The 21153-nt window shown below is 44.5% G+C and overlaps 2 protein-coding genes across 3 annotated transcripts in view; one reads left to right on the forward strand and one right to left on the reverse strand.

Annotated features, from left to right (window-relative positions):
* Positions 1-905, reverse strand: part of Mcm8 (minichromosome maintenance 8 homologous recombination repair factor) — a 32167-nt gene extending 31262 nt beyond the window's left edge. The window contains exon 1 of the mRNA XM_038332050.2: positions 624-905. The gene's annotated coding sequence lies outside the window, so the exon portion shown is untranslated. The remainder of the gene's footprint in view (positions 1-623) is intronic.
* Positions 906-1068: 163 nt separating this feature from the next.
* On the forward strand, positions 1069-13145 carry Trmt6 (tRNA methyltransferase 6 non-catalytic subunit). 2 transcript variants are annotated; one of them, XM_038330183.1, is made up of 11 exons: positions 1069-1287; positions 4667-4794; positions 5809-5918; positions 6410-6501; positions 6614-6697; positions 6953-7077; positions 7727-8082; positions 8432-8517; positions 9838-9940; positions 10039-10125; positions 11792-13145. In XM_038330183.1, exons 1-11 carry the CDS (start codon positions 1160-1162, stop codon positions 11981-11983), a joined length of 1491 nt encoding a protein of 496 aa, XP_038186111.1. In that variant the 5' UTR covers positions 1069-1159; the 3' UTR covers positions 11984-13145. The 2 variants fall into 2 exon arrangements, with proteins under 2 accessions (XP_038186111.1, XP_038186112.1); XM_038330184.1 differs by lacking the exons at positions 1069-1287; positions 4667-4794; positions 5809-5918; positions 6410-6501 and having other exon boundaries at positions 6680-6817.
* The last annotated feature ends 8008 nt before the right edge of the window (positions 13146-21153 follow it).

Raw genomic sequence — 21153 nt, forward strand, 5'->3', positions numbered from 1 at the left:
TTTGTTTTTCAGGACAGGGTTTCTCTGTGGCTTTGGAGACTGTCCTGGACTTAGCTCTTGTAGACCAGGCCTGCCTCTGCCTCCCAAGTGCTGGGATTAAAGGCGTGTGCCACCACCGCCCGGCCTTAAGAATTTAATACCCATCAAGATTTAAAGTACACTACAGCCGTTTACTCAGCACCAGTTTTCAAAGAACCACCAAGGGGGAAATAAAGACGGCAACTTGAGCCTATCTGCAGAGTTTGAGACTATTATTAGGCAATACTAGCTGAACATAATCCCCACCTGTAAGATTCTGGGCTATATCGTAGTTCAATCTTTGTTGTATTATTTTCTGTGGCAAGCTGTCCTAAACTGTTCTAAAGGATAATAAAAATCCACTTAAAAATGCCTATCCCACTGCTACAAAGTACTAATGATATATTCATACACTGCAGTGAAATTCATTAGGAGAGCCTATTCTAATCTCGACAGGGTTTAGTTAATAACTAAAAGGTTCGGAAATAAGCAAACTAAGCTTTGACTGTATTACACTGAGATAAAAACTCAAGCCTTCAGGACCCTCAAGATGAGACATCCCATCGCAACACCACGTTCCATATCCACCCAACAGGATAACATACTGGGAACGGTGACAAGGCCAACATATATTTAAGGAAGTAAGCCACCCGCAGTCCCTGACTCCATTCGCGTCCCGTCGTCCTAATTGCGGGAGTCCCCGAGGCCTCCCAGCCAGCGACCGGGCCTAGGCGGTGCGCACGCGCACGCGCACGCAGGGCTACGCGGACACTCGGGTTCCAGAGCAGCCCGGGTGCCAGCCCGGGTTCGCCGAGCACCGGAACGCGAGACGCAGGGCGGGTAAAGCCCGAGCACAACACCACAAGGTAAACTTCGGGTTCCTCCGAAGTTCTTTTTTGGCGCGTCTATGACGCTTAAGGAAGCCACGCGACGGGAGGGCGGGACGAAGCGTAGCCAATCAAAGAGTTCAGATAGACGGAAGCCGCGAGGCTCCCGGAAGCCGTCCTGAGGTCGGGACCGGAAAGCGGAAGCGGCGCGCAGCACGTGGGGGCGGTGCCGGCGGAAGGGTAGATTCCTCTGGGTCGTGTGGTGCTGCTGACGGCTGGAGCTGGTTACGGAGTTTGGAAGCGATCTGACGTCCATGGAGGCATCAGCGGAGCAGCCAAGCCCGCAGCCCCCGCAGCCCGGGGAGCACTGCATCCGTGACGGCGACTTCGTGGTGCTGAAGCGGGAAGATGTGTTCAAAGCAGTGCAAGTCCAGCGGAGAAAGTAAGTCAAGTTACTGGCCTTGGGCGGCGCGCACCATCACCTAGATAATCACCCCCTCCAGTGTCCCACTCTTGGTTCTTTAAATCCGCCCCCCCCCCCCCAGCCGTTGTTGCCACCACTCAGATCTTCCTACCACAGAGGCCGTTTCCCACTGGGATCTTTTTGCATCCTTAGCCTCTAGGACCTCATTTGCCCCTTTCTCATTTTACAGTATTCGCCTCTACTTTTCATTCCCCAACCTTCTACCTTCAGCGCTGGATTCCCTTCCCAGGAATTCCGTTCTTGGTATTGCCGTCCCCGAGGGTGCTTTCCTTCGGTTCTTAGGGTCTTCTCTATTACGAAACTCCTCCAGCCTTTTACATTGAGGTCTCCTCATTATGTCTGACTCTCATCCCCACCTTTCCCATAAACTCGACTTCCTCTGTAAGAGAGAGCAGGGAGAAGAGAGAGAAAAAAGATTTTATACACCTAGTCTGACTTTCAGGTAGGCAGACCTCTCGACCTCAGCGGGAAAAATCCGTCTACTATGAATAAGAAAAGCCAAATCCCTACAGTGTGCAATTACTGTGAGCCCTTCTTTTTACATCAAGGTATTAAAGGTCCTGGAAAATCGAATTGTTCACAAGCAGTTCGCTTAAGAGCTCAGAGCTCATACATAATTGGGCTTCGTGACTTTCTGACAGAGCTGATTAAGTTACTTAATCCTAATAGCTTATTGATGGTTAGAATTTATTGGGATATTAGGTTACTTTGGTACAGTGAAGTTTTCTTTTGAACTTAAGTATCATACTGCTTCATTATTTGCTAGATTGTTGTAGTGCAGAGAGGCTCTGTGCATACTAGACAAGGGCTCTGCCACTGAGTCACATTGCTGTTCACGTGATACTCCTTGAAAAGAAGTAAATCGTACAAGGTCAGGAGAACAACTCTTTGTGGGTCAGAAAACTGGGTATCATGAAATTTGGAACCTCTTCTAATGCTCACGTTGCATAAGTTATTTTTGCTACTGTTTGATTCAAACCATTGAGTGGTATTTGAAATGGAGCAGGAAACAGTAAAAATCCTAAGAGCTGGGGATGTAGCTCAGTTGCTAGAGTGCGTGTCTGGCGTGCTCCAAGCCCTAGGTGTAGTTTCCAGCACTGCATTAATAGACTGTTGGCGCAGGCCTGCAATTCCAGTACTTGGGAGGCAGAGGAAAGGGAGATCAGAAGTTCGGGGTCATGCGTGGAGAGTCTGAGGGCAGCCTGGGCAATGTCTCAACAAAATAAAACCAGTTAGGCAGCAGTGTCCAGAGCATCAAGTCAGTTGGTGGCCAACCTTTCTTGGCCCAAGCACAATTTGATAAAAGAAGAGCAGGGGGACAGAGTGTTCATTCTAATCAAAAATCTTTTGAACATTTTAAAATTCTCCATTGATAAGATTTTTTTTTTGGTAGTTGAAATTAGAGAAGTCTTACAACTGTCCTCATTGCCACTGTATTTTTGTGACTGAACTCAGGTGGGCTCTTAAAGAGCTCCTAACATAGACAACTCTTATCCTTTGCTGAATTTTCAGTAACAAACATATAAGACTCAAAATATTTGCTCAGCTCTGGCCAGATTTGCAGCCCCTTAAAGCACCTGGTGTTAAACACTGAAGCTAGCCTGAGGGTCATATGGTCCAAGTGGCATTTGATGAATGAAACTAGGGAGATGGCCCAGTGAGTAAAGATGTTAGCACACAAGCATGAGATATGGTGGTACATAATTGATCTGTGATATCAACATTCATCCAGCAAGAGGGAAGCAAAGACAGGAGATGCCCTAGAAGTTTGAGGGCCAGCTGGCCTGACATGCAACAGTAAACAAAAGAGAATTTGCCTCAAAATAAGGTGGAGTTCGTCTCCTGACTTCCACATGGATGCTGTGGTCTTGAAACATACATACATGTACATATACCACACGCATGTGCGCGCTCACACACACACACACACACACACTAAAAGTAGATACAGTTTTTACTAAAGGATGTGATGCACAAAGATGTGACAGGATAGAGAACCCTGTCACATGTAGGACTAGCAGTTGTGGAAAGCACATTCTACGAGCCTGTAGAAACAGAAAACAAGAGAGGAGTGAGGTAGGGCACAAACAGAATTCACCAGGGCCGGTCTCAGAACTCAAAATGCTGTGTGTGCCCGCTGGGCTCTGACGCTTCCTTAGAAGCATTCCTTCACAGCGCTCTTGTGTCAGCTGTGCTGGGTGATAGAGAAAAACACTGCAGACCTGTATGAGTCCCCAGCTTTAGCTCCTCACACAAGCAAGCACACACAGCAGGTGTCATTGTGTGTTATGTGACATACTTCTGGGGAGTCATTACACACATGCAACCCAGAGGCTGTAAAGTCGCTCCAAAGTTGAACTTCTCTCAGCAGCCTGACTGGTCAGAGTTGTCCCCCACACTCCCTACCCAGCGACTGTTTACTCCTTTTGATGTTGATGGGTAGGAGACCTTTAAGAATTTGAAGATTTTGTTCTCCAATGTGTGACCTGTTGCTTGCCCCTTCAAGCTGGTGTCTCCTCCCCTCCTAGAGGAAGTATTTCAGTTTGGAGGGAACGCTGCAATTCAGATGGCCATGTTTCAACACTGGCTAAGGCCAGTATGGCCTGGAATTTAGCATCTTGAACAGTACAGTTTTCCCAGGGCCTCAGATTTCTATCCTGGAAAAGGGCATTCCAGGATTACTGTGAGAATGAAAAGGGTACACACGTTGCTTAATGTCTAGTTATTACTCAGCGGGGGTTCATTTCCTTTCTTTGAAGGGAAAGGGATTTTGTTGTGTGCTTCTCTTTGAAAGTCGATACAGGGCTGAGTGACAGGAGAGCCTAATGCCCCACCCTCAGCAGTGCGCCGTCAGTGTTCAGTTCAGATGTCTAGATTGCCACTAACGTTTATTTCTAATACAGGTTATTAGGATTTGCCACTCTTCTAATAGAACAGCCAGTTAGACAGAGACCAGGGAGTTTAAAAATTGTTGTCATCTCAGCGGTTATCTCTAGGGGTTTTCTAGCGCCAGCGGCGTGGGTTATCACAGTGCATCCTCATGGCCTGGGAATCTCAACAGTCAACTGCATGTCGAGATCTTCAGAATCCATGAGTTTAAGCAAAGTGCAAACAGATCTGTGCCCCATAAAAGGAATATCATTTTTCTTCTAAAAGTCAGTGTTTTCCTAGCTTCTTTATGAATGTTTGTGTCTCTCCTCAGCCTGGTTGTCTCTAGTTCATTTGTCAAGTTTGTGCACAGAAGCAGTGCTGGTCACTGTGCATCGTGAGAATGAGTGCACCTGTTGTAGCAGGAATGTAAAGGAAGTCAATTGACTGGTTGCTTTTCCTTCCTCAGGAAAGTAACTTTCGAAAAACAGTGGTTCTACCTGGATAATGCCATTGGCCATAGTTATGGGTCAACATTTGAAGTGAGCAATGGAGGATGCCTTCAGCTCAAGAAGAAGAAGGAAGAGCCTACTTCAGGTACTCCACGCTTGGATGTATGAGATGGACGGTCTACAGTTAGCTAGGCAGACTTCCATTTAATTTGGATGCTTTCCAGGAAACTTACCTAAAACAAGAGGTGATCCTAAAAAGCCAAGGCTGACTTGAGGGGCTGATGGACTAGGTGTAAAAGGGAACTTGGGAAAAGAAGGATTGCAGATGCGGGCATGTAGCTCAGTCGGTAGGGCATTTACCCGGTTTGCACAAGGCCCCAGTTTCATCTGCAGCACTCCATGAGCGTGTAATTGAAGTACTTGTGGGATGGAGGTGGGAGGATCAGAGTTCAGGTTCATATGTAGCTATGTAGTGAGCTTGAGGCCAGCCTGTGCTACCTGGAACTTATCTCAAAAAGAAACTCTGAGGAGTTGGTGAGATTGCTCAGCAGGTAGACGGACTTGTTTCTTGTAGAGGACCCAGGTTTAGTTCCAAATGCCCGTATGATGCTCACAACCACTTGTGACTCCAGTTCCAGGCATCTCATACCCTGTTCTGAGTCCAGGCACTAGGCATGCATCTGGTACACATACATGCATGTAGGCAAAACACTCATACACATAAAATTAAACCTTATCTTTCTTTTTTTAATTTTTTAGATAGGATCTCTACATAGCCCTTGCTGTCCCTGACATGTAGACCAGGCTGGCCTTGAACTCACAAAGATTCTTCTGCCTCTGCCCCCCTAGCGTTGAGATTAAAAGTCTGTGCCGCCATGCCCAACTCTTTTTTTAAAAAAAAATTTTAAAGCAAACATTGTGAAATAATTTCAAATGAGGGCCAGCTAGATGACTTAGTGGTTAAGGACCTGTTAACAAGTCTGACGACCTGAGTTCACTGAGACCTACTTGGTGGAAGGAGGGAAAGAACCATGTCCTAGGACCAACGTGCACCACACCACGTGTGAGCCCACACATATGTACAAATACATGTAAAATTAAGTAATATAATTTTAATAGTCTTATATCACAATTATCATAAAGCCATTTCTTTCCTTAGAGACTAAAGAAGCAGGCACTGATAATCGAAATATAGTTGATGATGGAAAGTCCCAGAAACTTACTCAAGATGATATAAAGGCTCTGAAAGACAAGGGCATTAAAGGAGAGGTAAAAAGGATTCTTTCCCTTTGTTTGTGTGTAACAAACTTGTTTCTAATGCCGATCTTGAGGTAAAATGGGGTGTCTGTTAAAATATGTGTGCAGTTGAACCCACGGGGATTTTGTTTCTTATGGCATAGGAATAATGGGTGAGTGGCAGCACTAACAGTGTTAGTGGAAGAGAAGGTAACAGCTCGTTTATTTTGATCTTGGCTGATCTTCATCTCTCGTCTCCCTTTCTTGGATATCTCTCTTCCTTTAGCTTGGTTTAAAGGAGTTGTGTGAACAAGGCCCTGGGTTCCATCCCCAACACCAGAAAAAAAAAAAACAAATCTAAATGGAGTTGTAATGTGTTTATTGCAAGTCCTAAGTAGAGTGTAGAAACACAGTTGAGCCGCCTGGACTTCATGGAGGAGGGACTGGAGATGAGACCTTTGGCTAAGTGCTGGGGTAAGACAGTGAAGCCTCAGGAAATCTGCTTGCTCCTCCTTTTCTTACAGGAAATAGTTCAGCAGCTAATTGAAAATAGTACAACATTCCGCGACAAGACAGAATTTGCCCAAGATAAATATATTAAAAAGAAGAAGAAAAAGTAAGTTGTTTTGTTTGAAATGATTGAAAATAGCACATCTTTTTTATTTACTAAGTAAATACTATTAAAAATAAGGTATTTTAAATTGTTATTCTGCTTTTAATTCCCCTAGATATGAAGCCATCGTTACTATTTTGAAGCCATCTACCCGTATTCTTTCAATTATGTATTATGCAAGAGAACCTGGAAAAATTAAGTACGCTTTGTTTCCTTTCAAAGTATAATTGGGGGAAAATATGTCTTTAAGAGAGTCATGATTTTAAGTAAAATGAAAAGCTTGCTCACCTGCATAAAGTGTCCTCCTTCCTCATAAATTGTAAGTCCTTTTACTGTCGCCTCAAGCAAACAATAATCTTATCAACATAATTTTTATGAAACAGCTAGAAAAACAATTATTAAACGTCAGACTTTACTTAACTAAAAGTAAGTGGATCATCCTTTTTTCCCTTAGCCACATGAGATATGATACACTAGCCCAGATGTTGACATTGGGAAATATCCGTGCTGGCAATAAAATGATTGTCATGGAAACGTGTTCGGGCTTGGTGCTAGGTGCCATGATGGAACGAATGGGAGGTAAGCCTCGGTGTTTTCAAATACTGTAAACTACCCTGATGTGAGGAAAGATGTCCAAAACTTGATACTTAGAAAACCAGATTGAGTTTCTTTACGAAGTCAGTAGATTTCTATGGCTCCTGTCCCAGAACCTTCCTGTGTGGCCCATTTCTCTTCCACTAAGGCCGTGTTGGTGTCCTGTGATGCTGGCCTTCCCTGCTTTGCTGTCTGTGGGGATAACTCTGGAACTGACGCTGGCTAATGATTTACTGTGTTGTTGGGCCCTGAGGGGCTGAATACGGAGGCTTCCCAGGAGGCATCCTCTCCTGGGATACACAAGCTGACCTGTCTTAGTTTCTCTGACTCTGTGGAAGATAAGCATGAATCCACCTTCTCTGTGGATGAACCTAAATCACGTAACTAAACAGGATCACTGGTTCTCCCTGCCATAGTGTCCTGAGGAGATAAGCTTCTTTAAAATTCCCTGTTTGCTTTGGAATTATATTCTCTGTAGGGAAAGAAATATTCATATATTCATAGCAGTCAAGAACATCCAGATGGGTTGCAGCATTCTTCGCCCTCTAGACATGGGAGAAGAATCATGAATTAGTTGTGTAAGGACCTGGGCATTGCACAGTCTAGATTCCTTCCATTTGTTTCGTCTGTTCAGGTTTTGGCTCCATTATTCAGCTGTACCCTGGAGATGGACCTGTGCGGGCAGCAACAGCTTGTTTTGGATTTCCCAAATCTTTCCTCAGTGGTCTTCATGAATTCCCACTCAACAAAATAAACAGTCTTGTAAATGGAACATTTTCTGCTGAGATGCTGTCCTCGGAGCCTAAGGACAGCACTCCGGTTGATCAGAGTAACGGTGAACATGAGGAAAAACAGATATCTGAACAAGCCGATGAGGACAGCATAGCAGAAGCCTCAGAAAGTAACCTAGAAGAACAGACAACAATGGAAATTGTTCCTCGGGACCCAGAGAATAAGGAGCCTAAAGGAAAAGGAAATAAAAGAGATTATGTAAGACTCTTTATCCTTGTAATAGCCTCAGACCCAGTGGATCATTTAAGTTGTGAGATTTTAGTTAACTTTAAAACATTAGGTCCCTAGATGATAACTGTCAAACAGCTGGGGGAGATGGGTGTGTTTGTACACAGCTGTGTGACTTAGTCTGTGGGCTGGAACTCTGGGTGACTTTAGCAGCAGCTTCAGCAGTGCTGAGGTGACTTAGGGCTGACTCAGGCATCCTCATCTTCCTTATAAACCACCCCTTTCTCTGTTGTCTGCTGAATACCTCTGCTCTAATGAGACAGAGCATTTTGGTAAACCTGGCTGAATGACCTCAGTGCATTGGGTTCTTGCTGTTCAGATTCAGGAAAAGCAAAGAAGACAAGAAGAGCAGAGGAAAAGACATTTAGAGGCTGCCGCTCTGCTGGGAGAAAGAAATGCAGATGGGTATGTTGATGAGGGATGTGGGGCGCTCCTCGGTGCTGCTGCATTCTGCTTCCAATGCATCAGCGTTTTCTTTCCCCTGTCTGCTCTGATTCTTGTGGGAAGTGAGATGAAGATTTTCTTTTGATTGTTTTGATTTTTGAGAGACTGGGTCAGGGCTGGGGAGAAGGTTCAGCATTTAAAAGCACACACTGGTCTAGCAAAGGACCAGAGTTAGGCTCCCAGCACCCTGCCTGGTGACTTCAGTTTCTGGGGGGAGATCCAACACCTGTGGCCCCCTTGGACACCTGCACACTCATACACATATCTACATGCAAATGTACACATTCATAAGCAAAAAAGAAACAGTTTATCAAAGCTTTTAAGGCTAGTAAAAATAAGTAGTTGGTTGATTGTTTTGAAAGAAAGGCCAAGTGTAGCAGGGGAGTAAGTTGGTGGTGTAATTTGATAGTTTCAAGGAAATCTGAACATTTAGCAATGACTATCAGATAGGACTGAATAGTTGTTAGGTGTGGGGGTGGAGCATTTATATGGCAATAATGCTGGCCAAAAACAAGCCAATGAAAATCCCTGTCAGAGGCTAGAGAGATGGCTAAGTGGTTAAAAGAGAGTGCTTGCTACTCTTACCCATATTGGCAGCTCACAACTGTCTATAACTCTAGTTCCAAGGGATCTGACACTTGGCCTCTGTGGGCACACACACACACTAAAATAAAATAAGGGCAACAATACCTCTGTCAATGGGAGGTAGATTCAGAAGTGTAGTGTTAGATTTGCTTCCAGGTGATCTAAAAGCAAAATACAAGATCTAAAAAAAAATACAAAAATATCCTACATTTAGCTGCCAGGCAGCACAAATGCTTATAACCCAGTTTCTTATAAATAAATAGCTCATGATGTCATTCTGCTTTGAATTTCTAGAATGTTGTGTTTGTATAGCTCACACTGGCCTACTCCCTATATACAGTTGCGGAACTCAAGGCAATCCTCCTGCCTAGGCCTCAGTGTTAGGATTTTAACCATGCATAACTAGGTGATCATTTTATTTTTTTTTTATTTTATTTATTATTTATTGATTTATTTTTGTTTTATTTTCTCCAGAGGCCAGGTTTCTCTGTGTAACAGTCCTGGCTGTCCTGGAACTCACTCTATAGACCTGGCTGGCCTTGAACTCACAGAGACCCGCCTGCCTCTGCCTCCCAGGTGCTGGGAGTAAAGATGTGCCCCACCACTGCCTGGCTATACGTGATCATTTTAAATACACTTAAAAGCCATGTTCCACTGGGAGGATGTAGAGGAATGTTCTCTCTGTTTTCCTTGCAGCTTGATTGTGGCCAGTCGTTTCCACCCCACTCCACTGCTACTGTCTTTGCTAGACTTTGTGGCCCCATCAAGACCGTTTGTGGTCTACTGTCAGTATAAAGAGGTAAATGCTGAGACAAAATGCAGAATTCCTACATCTGAATTTTTATTCCCCTGTTGTAGCTCAGAAAATATCTAACAGGATTCTGGTTTTGCCTTTAGCCTTTGTTGGAATGCTATACAAAACTTCGGGAGAGAGGAGGTGTCATCAACTTGAGACTGTCTGAAACCTGGCTCAGAAATTACCAGGTAAGCATTCTCACCACAGGCTCCAGAGCTGCTGGCTCCTTGCCACCATACTGCAAGTTGTTAAATAAAACCATTGTTTACAGTGGCAATGGTGGAAGTGTCTGCCTGTCACTCATAGAAAATACCGTGGCTTCCTGACCTTTTCATATCAGGGTGCACTGTTATGTGACTCTGATCCAGAGGAAGGTGGGGGGTCAGTGGGTTTTTTTGTTTGTTGGTTTGGTTGGTTGGTTGGTTTAATTGGTTTAGTTTTTTGAGACAGGGTTTCTCTGTGTAACCCTAGCTGTCCTGTAACTCCCTTTGTATATCTATCAAGCTGGCCCTGAACTCAGAGAGATCCACCTGCCTCTGTGCCTGACTAGTCCAGAATATTTAAAATGCAAATAACTAGTTATACTACTCTCAAGACCTTGTCAATGGAGGTAGGTCACTGCAAATGAAGTGACCCTGTCCTCTGCTGCAGCATCTTCCCAGCCAGTTCAGGATCCACTGGTGGGAGGTGTGTTGTTCCGGGACTCACACACTGAGCTCTGTTAGTGCTTACCTTCTTCCTCACCTACCCCCTCTCTGGCAGTGTTAAGAGATCAGAATCAGCATCTCAGGCAGGCTGGGCAAGTACTCTGCCGCTGAGCCATATCCTCAGATATTTGCCAAGGTAGACATTTTATAAGAGGTTTATTAGGGTAAAGGGGACTTTAAATATATATTGGGAGAGAAGGCGGGGGCAAGAGGGGAATGGAATTATGTAGGTCAGTACTTAGAAAAGAAAAAAGGAATAGCTAACATCCGTACACTGAGATAGTCTCAGGCAGGCCAGTGGGGAGCTGGGAGTAAAGACTGCCTGTGAAAGGGACCTCCTGAACTGAGCAGGAGTGGTCAGCTCTTGTGCCTGGGCTCAGTTTGGTCTCAGAATGATCCCTGCAGCAGATCCCAAAGTCACAGCAGCTGGAGACTTTGCTGCCTGAATACCTCATAGCGAGTTCCTTCAGGAAGGGAGGTTGGAGGGAGCACTTCTGTGTTACCACGTGTTACATCAGTCCTGCTGGTTGGCATCCGTTCCTACCATGGTAAGGATGCTGTTGAATACAGAGTAACAAGTGAGAAGAGCCCTTGCAGGGGCTAACCTCAGGGGAGTGTCCATCCTGTGTTGTTTCTCCATATACCACACACCCGATTGTTGGCCATGAAGCTTCCCGGAGCCAGAATTACTACAGAAACTATTTGCCTTCCCCCTCACACTAGCTTTCAATTTGAGAGAAACAGGGCTTCAGTTATTCTTGTTTAAAACAAATAGATCACCTTCTTCCACATTGTGCTATGAAGTGGTCTTCTTTTTTTTTGGTTTTTTTTTTTTTTGGTTTTTTTTTTTGGGGGGGGGGTTTCGAGACAGGGTTTCTCTGCAGCTTTAGAGCCTGTCCTGGAACTAGCTCTTGTAGACCAGGCTGGTCTCGAACTCACAGAGATCCGCCTGCTTCTGCCTCCCGAGTGCTGGGATTAAAGGCGTGCGCCACCACCGCCCGGCTGAAGTGGTCTTCTTAAAGTTAAAGTTAAGTCATATTAAATCAAGAGAATTTGTCATTTAAATTCTGATTTTTGTTATGTTGTTGACATAGTTTGTAAGAATGCAGAAAGATATGAATGTCCGTTTTTTTTCTGTCTTGGTTAGGTTTTGCCAGATCGGAGTCATCCCAAATTGCTGATGAGTGGAGGTGGAGGGTACCTTCTGTCGGGCTTCACCGTTGTCTCAGACAGCCTTCGAGCGGACCCCAGCCTCAAGTCTTGTGCAAGCACTTTAGACTCACACGTGACTGAGGAGCCAGCAGCTAAAAAACAGAAATGCGTGGGATCTGGCTCTTAAGAGATTGCTCTTTGTTCCAAGGCATTCTGCAGCTGGCAATTACACTTTAGATGACATCACTAAATGTGTTTTCCTATCCTCAGAATGCGTGTACACCTACCTGTTCCTGGGAAGAAATAAGCCTTTCGTTTGCTTCTGATGCAGATGGGGTTAGTCGGCACTGCAGCTCCGACATGCGGTAATGGGTGGGTACAGCAGTCCTGTTTCTATAACAGACTTTGAGTACTTAAAACTAATGTCAACATCCTGAAATGTTGATATGTAAGACTTTGTTTATATTTTAAGCAAAGATGAATAATACAAGCTAGCTAACATGATGAACAGAGAAAGGAAGTTCCCTCTCATCCATTCTCCTCTACCTAAGCAATATGGATGTGTGCGCCTATGAGATTTACAGTACCAAAAAATTGTGCCCTTCAATGGAATAAGCTTTTTTAAATACTAGATTTTATTATTTTAATAGTTGACAGCCTAAAGAAGATCCAGATATTTCTTTTACTGCCTCTCCCCTTTTCAGTGCATAGAAAGGTTTAGTGGGTGCTTTTTGCAGTGGTTCATGCATCTTTGTTCTAAAAAAGTGTTTAGAACTTTGTTAACTTTTAAACAATTGATTTTTTTCCCTCTTTAGAAATGTGTACCAGTGTTGGTACGTCTGTATGTATCAACACGGACAGAATGTACTACCTGTAGTGGGGAGAGAGAATGAGTACACAGTTTATTTGAACTGTGGTAAAGACTTGTACAAGACAGACCAGCTCTCAGTGCGTTGGTATCATTTCTTGTCAAGTGTGTTTCAAGTGCCTTTTTCTGGGATTACTCACACTGGTCTCTGAAGGTCTGTCTGCTGGAGTGAGGTGGGTGGCCTTTGTCAGCTCTGGAAAAGTCTAATCAAATTACCATTTCCATTGTAAGAAATAAAAATGTCTAGAGTAACTCAAGACTCTTGTCCACTTGAGAATCTTAAGTCCTGCTCACTAGAACATGCTCGTCGTGTATAGCGTGTGTGTCATAGACGTCTACCCAGCAAGAAGCATCTTGGATGAAAAAGATTGTTTTAGTAGCATGTGCTGTTCTAATAATGGCTGCTCTGATTGCCAACTATGGTTTTTATTCCTTTTCCTCTAAATAATTGCTTTTAAAGAATAAAAGTTTCCTACTCTGAGCCATGTGTCATTAATGATAATGATGCCACATTTACCACATTGAGCTGGCAGCGAAATGGTCTCTGTGGTAGAGAATGCACTGGGATGTGCGATGTGCAAGTCACATTTAAGGAGAGCGTAAGACTGCACAGAGGAAGCTCAGTAGGGGTTGGTCACTGGTAAAATGATCTCAGCTAGTGTCCGGGTTCTGTTCCAGCCTCTGAATTGTTGAGTCTGCACTTAAGGTAGGGATTTAGGGTCTGAGCTACCAAAGCCCTTCATGCCTCAGAACCCTAGCAAATACCTCAAAGCGGGAAAGGTGTCTCTAGGGTTGGAACTTGGGTTGTGTGTGGCTTTATGGGCCAGCCATCTCACTAGCCCTGACATAGTTTTGATACATATGAAATTTTGAGAGTATTTGGATGTTATTTGAAAGTATAGGTTGTAAGAACTGCAACAATACAAAGACTAGACACTATCCTAAAAATCCAAGATCTGCAGCATCCAGATTCTTGATCCTGGAATCTCCTGTGTGCAGTGCCAGGAAGGAGAGTGGACCTAACCACCTTACTTGAAGTAATTCTAGAATAATGCTAACTTTTATTTAAAGAAAATAAAAAGATGCCAGGCAGTGGTGGTGCATGCCTTTAGTCCTAGCACAGAAGCAGAGGCAGTAGGATCTGAGTCCAAGACCAGCCTGGTCTACAAAGTGATGAGTTAGTTCCAGGACAGTCAGGGCTTCACAGAGGAATCCTGGGCTGTGGCTTGATGGGTAAAGGTGCTTGCTGCATGAATCTGGCGACCTCTGAGCCCACATACAGTGAAAGAACAGAACCAAGCCCACAAGACCGTCCTGTGATCACACATGTGACAACTATGCTCACACCTACACATCATACGTAAACTAGTTTCACTTAGATTGTGAGTTTATTTGGACTTAACTGTGGGCACAGGTCAAATTCTAAGACTGGACAGCTACTTAAAGAGCAGGGAACAAACTGTTAACGATCCTGTTAACATTTATAAGGTACCCACAGCTTTTTAAGCCTTTATTCATTGGAATAAAATTTTAATCATACCAGGTTTTTAAATGGGAGCCTTATAAAGCTATACCAACACCAGAGGTCACAGTCCAATGTTCTCAAACCACATACTTAAAACAGTTTCTAAGCATGTTATTGTATGTGTTCTGTGTTTGATGTATGTCAGTAATGGCATATGCATGCCACAGTGTATACGTAGATGTTGGAGGACAGCTTGAGAGTCAGTTCTCCTTCCTCCATGTGGGTAGTCAGTCTTGGACAGCGAGTACTTCCATCCCCTGAGCCATCTTGCCAGCCCTGAAACAGCTTAAACAAAAACAGTGAGTACTGGGGTGATAGGCACAGTGGATAAAGTGATTGCAACCAACGTATGGTGCTTGAAGTTCCAGAACCAATGTAAAGCCAGCCACGGTAATCACAGTGTGTTGTAAAATAGGTGTGGGCCCCTTGTTCCATCCCGCCCAGCTAGCTTAACCCAAAATAATTACACGGAAACTGGATTCATTTAAACACTGCCTGGCCCATTATCTCTAGCCCCTTATTGGCTAACTCTCACATATTAGTTTAACCCATCTCCATTAATGTGTATTGCCACTTGACTGTGGCTTACCGGCATGAGTCTAACCAGCATATGGTCTCGGTCAAGACAGGAATGTTATGGGATAATCTTTTTGTACACTGTGAAGATGTGTCTTCTGCCAAGGCACCTTCTGATTGGTTTAATAAAATTGTTAGGCAGGACTTCAGGGAAGGAGAGGCAAGATTCACCAGCCCAACATAAAGAAAATGGGACGTACGATAATGGAGGTGAGGTAGCAAGCCACGAGACAGAATATAGATTAATATAAATGGGTTAATTTAAGTTTTAAAAACTAGTTGGGAATATGCCTAAGCTAAAGTCAAGCTTTCATGCTTAATAATAAGTCTCTGTGTCATTATTTGGGAGCTGGTGGTCCAAAGAAAACCTGACTACACAGGAATCCTTCAGAAGCTCAAGGGCCAAGTATCTTAGAGTACATAGTGGCAAACAACAAAGTCCCTGTGACAAAATGGAAGTCAAGGAGCAATGACTGAGGTTGGCCTCTGACAACCACATGTTGGCCATAGCACATGCACACTCCCATGATGCACACATAACACATGCACACTCCCATGATGTACACATAACATGCACACTCACATGATGTACACATAACATGCACACTCACATGATGTACACATAGCAATGCACACTGTTTATTGCGTGTGTTCATGCATGTTTGTGTGCAGGCATGAGTGTCCCTGCACGTGGAGGCCGAGGACAATTTGCAGGAGTTGGCTCTCTCCTTCCACCATGCAGATCCTGAGAACTGAACCCAGATCATCAGGCTTGAGGACAAGAGCCTCTATCTGCTGAGCCGTCTTTCTGGCCCTCCAACACTGAAAGTCCAAGTCTCATCTGAGACTCAAGATATTCTCTGACTATGAGCTTCTATAAAACTAAAAAAAACGGGAGTGGTGGCATATGCCTTTAACCCTAGCACTCAGGAGGCAGAGGTGGGTAAATCTGAGTTTAAGGTCTGGTCTATAGAGTGAGTACCAGGTTCAGGTCAGCCTCGTGGAGTTTCCCAAGGAAGTTGGAGAGTTGCTTTGAGATTCTATGTTATCATTTATAAAGAGGGTGGGGACCAGTCCCACAAGGGGCCCACAGTCCCACAGGGCCAGTGGCAGGCCACCTGAGGCCTCAGCAGGTCCCCTGGAGGGTTGCCTGAGGCCTTGGCAGGGGAGAGACAGATATGCTATGCAGAGAGAGTTTGGGTATAAGAGTTTATTTGCTGGGTTGTGGAGGAAAAGGGAAGGCGAATGGGAGAAGGGGGAGGAGTGAGGCACAAGTTGCCTTTCTAGAAGAATGGCAGAGAGAGAGAGAGAGAGAGAGAGAGAGAGAGAGAGAGAGAGAGAGAGAGAGAGAGAGAGAGAGAGAGAGAGAGAGAGAGAGAGCAAAAGAGGGGGGGAGAAAGGAAAATGGAGAGGAGTTGGGAGATCCAATTGCTGCACCAGAAGGGGGAGGGGAGGTTGGGAGTGGGCAGAGCTTGTCTCTTAAAGGGACAGGGTACCCAGGTGACAGACCAGGCCAGCAGATTACAACACTCTGTATGGGTTGTTTGATATTTTGAATTAAGAATTTGGGGTTCTGGGGCTGGAGAGATGGCTCAGTGGTTAATAGCACTTACTGCTCGTCTAGAGATCCTGAGTTCAATTCCCAGCAACCACATCGTGGCTCACAACCATCTATGGTGGGTTCTGATACCTTCTTCTGGTATAAAGTCGATAGAGCATTCATATACATAAAATAAATAAATAAATCTTTTAAAAAAAAAAACTTGTGGTTCTGGTCAGCTGGAGCAGAAGAATCAGCTGTGATTAACAAGAGACCAGTACCACTAGGGTGAAATCTTTGCTTTACTGTGTTGTTTTTGTTTTTGTTGTTTTTGTTTTTTTTGGTTTTTCGAGACAGGGTTTCTCTGTGGCTTTGGAGCCTGTCCTGGAACTAGCTCTTTAGACCAGGCTGGCCTCAAACTCACAGAGATCCGCCTGCCTCTGCCTCCCGAGTGTTGGGATTAAAGGTGTGTACCACCACCGCCCGGCTACTGTGTTGTTTTTAACAAAATATTAGTCGTTAAATTTTACCAATAAAGACTTGGGAGCCAGATATTGGGTTGAAAGCCTGCTGGCTCAGAGAGTCAGAATACCCTAGCTGACCTTCCTCCCCCACCGATAACCCAGAAAGAGAGCTTTCTCCTAAGCCATCATAAACTAAATGTTCCTCCCTTCTACTTCCTGTGTGTCTCTCTATCCATCCTCCTGACTGCCTCAAACTCTCTATACATTTTTTTCCTGTCAACTGGTGGCTTGCTCTGCCTCTTAACCTATGATTGACTTTATTTAATCCTGTTTACAATATTCAAGCAGAAAGCTCTTGGATTAAGGTATGTGCTAGGGTTGAGCCACACCACAACTAGAAACAGGTTTTTCCAGTAAATAATGCAATCTCAGGATTCACAGTGTGATCAAATATCCTGCAACATTACTGGGACAATTGATACTGGTTAGCCGGAGCTAAGAAATTCGCATTGATTAAGAAGAAATTGGCGAGGACTGGAGAGATGGCTCAGCGGTTAAGAGCCACTGGCTGTTCTTCCAGAGGTCCTGTGTTCAATTCCCAGAAACCACCTGGTGGCTCACAACCATCTATGATAAGATTTGGTGCCCTCTTCTGGCCTGCAGGCAGAACACTGTATAGAAAATAAATAAATCTTAAGAACCCCTGTGTGGTGAGAGAGAGGGGGGGGAGGGAGGGAGGGAGGGAGGGAGGGAGGGAGGGAGGGAGGGAGGGAGGGAGGGAAGACAAAGAAAGAAAAACAATTGGCATTATTGAGTATCATATTTCTGGAAGTATTCCCTTACTCCAGCACCCGGAAGCAATGGTCCAGAGAGAATCAAGTCTACCTCTTATGCTGGCAACCAAACTTGGTAACAAGTAGGAGTTAGCCAGGTACTGGTTTTGAAGGCTTGAAGGGGTTGTGGAGACTGAGACTTGGTACTCTATGTCAGGGCTGTGTCTCTGAGCAGAGCCCAGGAGAGGCCATTGGTGAAAGTGTAGACCAAGTATAGCTGAGTCCTACCTAGGACTAAAGTGGTCATGAGACAACCTGAGGTTTGGCACGGTGTGATGTGATGTCAGAGTCCTTGAAAAGAGTCCAGAAGAGGGCATCAGTAAAGGTGCAACCCAGTTGCAAAGACCTCAGCATTTTGAAGATGCCAGTACCATGGAAGAGCCACAAAGGGCAGCAGTTGTGGAGTTGAGCCAGCCTGCACCTAGGAGACACGTTGTGTGTGCTAACAATGACAGAACTGGATAAATGGAGCCCTTTGGAGCATAGAAGATAGTGAGTGACTCAGATGTCTGATACTGAGCTTTAGACACTGTTGCGTTTTGGTTTACTTTGATTTGATTGTGGCTGTGCCCTGGTTATCTCCTCTTGGAACAGGAGAATATTTAACTTACTTTGTTTTACAAAAACACACATTTAAAGCCGGGCGGTGGTGGCGCACGCCTTTAATCCCAGCACTCGGGAGGCAGAGGCAGGCGGATCTCTGAGTTCGAGGCCAGCCTGGTCTACAAGAGCTAGTTCCAGGACAGGCTCTAGAAACTACAGGGAAACCCTGTCTCAAAAAAAAAAAAAAAAAAAAAAAAAAAAAAAAAAAAAAAAAAACCCACACACAGTTAGAGACATTGGAATTTTAGAGAGACTTCAGAGTTTTGGAGAGTCGTTGGATGTTTTAAGAAGACTGAAGTTTTAAGGTGTTTGGATTTTAAATACTGTGGGACTTTTAAAAGTTGGAATGTTTTATATTGTGATTACGATATTCATAGGCGAATCTTGGAGATTCCATGGTTGATGGCTAGAAGCTTTAAGCTGAAATAAACCCTTTCCTCCCCAATTTGCTTTTGGCCACGGTGTTTTATCACAATAGAAAACCTATCTAAGGCAGGGGGTAAAGTGGCTTCTCGTTGTTCTTTATCCCTTGTGAGTGACGCAAAGTAAGCCATACTTTGCTTACTATATAATATGGAAAGAATATAACTGAGATGAATAAATTGTCAGCAAACTAAAGCCACAAGCCAAATGTGGACCACTGCTAGTTTTTGTGATTTGTACAGTGATTTGAATTAGATGTTCCATATTCTCGTACATTTGAATGTTTGGTCCTCAGTGATGCTCTTTGGGGAGGCTTAGAAGGTATAGCCTTGCTGGAAGAAGTGTGTCACTGGGAAGTGCTTTTAAACCCCAACACCCCCATCCTCCAAACCTCCACCCCTCACATCTAACCCCCCACCCCCACCACCCTGTCATCCCCAGCTTGGCCTCACTATTTCCTGTTTGTGAGTTCTCAGCTCTCCACCTTCAAGTCCAGTCACCATGCCTGCCTGCTGCCATGCTCCCCAACTGTGATGGTGATGGACTTTTATACCTCTGGAATCACAAACCCAAATAATCCTTTCCTTCTAGAAGTTGCCTTGGTCATGATGCTTTTTCACAGCAATAGAGAAGTAGTAACTAATGCAGCCTGTAAACTAAAAAGTGTTTAGAGGAAGAAAGTAAAACCACACACACACACACACAAATCTGGTGATGCAATTTCTGTTGCTTAATTCTGCTTAGCTTGTAGTGCTTTGTTAAGGAAGCCCTGGAAATCTAATATAACAAGAAAGAGATAGTTTCTGCTACCACTTCTGTACTCCCAAAGCTATCTGCAGCTATGACTGCCTGTAGCTATTGCTTTATATTTGTATGTGTTTGTATATGTATCATATGTGTGTATGCGCATGTGTGTAGGTGGGCATACTTGTTGGTTGTTATATGAAAGACTTTTCTTGGGGAGACACAAAACACACACGTCTACTCATCCCAGAAAGAGAACCCATGATAGACAAAAGTAACAGTAGCATAAATGTCCTTAGTGACAGCATCTTTTTAGCTCCCTCTAAACCTATAGGACCACTGTCATATACACGGTCTACAGTTGGTAGCAATATTGTGCAGCATCTAAGGGTTGTGTATGTTCATGGTAGAAACAAGTAATCTTAAAACGGACCTAATTTGGAAGCGCAGCTAAGTACAGGTGAGGTTATTAGGGCAGGCTTATACCCACAGCTGGATATAGGTATTGGACAGTATGGCTATCACCCAGGACACCATGTAATGCCTGTCCTTTTATGTAGTGGTGGTGGGTGGGATTTGAGCCAGGCCTTGTGGCACATGTCTGTAATTCCAGTAGTCTGGAGGCTGAGGCAGGAGAATAGTCTGGGCTACATAGTGAGACTGTTTCAAAAAGAGGGGCAGAAAGCCTTTGGAGAGATGGCTCAGTGGTTAAGGACACATATTGCTCTTCCAGCAGATCTGAGTTCAGTTCCCAGCATCCCATGCTGCTCATGACCACCCGCAACTCCAACTCCACAGGATCTGACTTTCTTCTGGCCTCCTCAGGCACCTACATACATATATACATACATATACATACATGCCCAGACACAAACACATACACACACAGTTAAAAGTAAAAGAAATATTCCTATAAAGGAGAGGGAAAATTGAGAGAGAGAGAGAAAGAGAGAGAGAGAGAGAGAGAGAGAACACAGTCACATCACAGTAGGCCAGAAAGAAGAAAGGGAAACTGGCACTGAGCCAACTTTCTTCTTCTTCTTTTTTTTTTTTTTTTTTTTTTTTTTTTTTTTTTTTTTTTTTTTTGGTTTTTTGAGACAGGGTTTCTCTGTGGCTTTGGAGCCTGTCCTGGAACTAGCTCTTGTAGACCAGGCTGGTCTCGAACTCACAGAGATCCGCCTGCCTCTGCCTCCCGAGTGCTGGGATTAAAGGCGTGTGCCACCACCGCCCGGCAAAACTTTCTTCTTTTTGTCACAGTTCATTTCACCTGAGCTCCTCTGTCCAGCCTGTCAGGGACCATGCCACCCACACTCAGGGTGGGTCTCGCCCTCTCTGCTAAACCTCTGGAAACACTACTAGTCTGCCCAGAGGTATGCCTGAAACTCCTGGTCATGCCAACTCCAGTCAAGAAGACAGCAAGGACCACATAACTCAGCCTGTGTGCTCAGAGTTTCCTAGGCCATAACACTGGGCTGTGGGGCACGTGTCTGATCTATTACAATTTACATTTACAATACAAGTCTTGAGTGTGGACTGTTTCTTAGGTCATGAACCACCAGGAGCAAATCTAACATTAGAATGTGAGGAGAGACAGTTAATGTGGAAGATGACTCTGGGAAATACCTCCAAGTTTACCTGTCGGCACTGGACTAGAGTGGGAAAGGCAACCAGCAGGCAAAGGATACATTATCAAGCAGGTTACTGCTGAGACAGTCTGGAAGGCAGAATAGAATGTACCTTCTATAGAGTGATCTGCTCGGGGGAGGTGGGAGCTGACTTGT

This window comes from Arvicola amphibius, chromosome 5, assembly GCF_903992535.2.
Source record: "Arvicola amphibius chromosome 5, mArvAmp1.2, whole genome shotgun sequence".
Taxonomy (NCBI): Eukaryota; Metazoa; Chordata; class Mammalia; order Rodentia; family Cricetidae; genus Arvicola; species Arvicola amphibius.

Excerpts from the sequence above, each read along its gene's own strand:
- Trmt6 (XM_038330183.1), top strand. The coding sequence starts at position 1,160 with ATGGAGGCATCAGCGGAGCAGCCAAGCCCGCAGCCCCCGCAGCCCGGG. Across the intron at positions 4,795-5,808 it reads GAAGGAAGAGCCTACTTCAG|AGACTAAAGAAGCAGGCACT; the intron begins GTACTCCACGCT and ends TTCTTTCCTTAG. Across the intron at positions 10,126-11,791 it reads CCTGGCTCAGAAATTACCAG|GTTTTGCCAGATCGGAGTCA; the intron begins GTAAGCATTCTC and ends TGTCTTGGTTAG.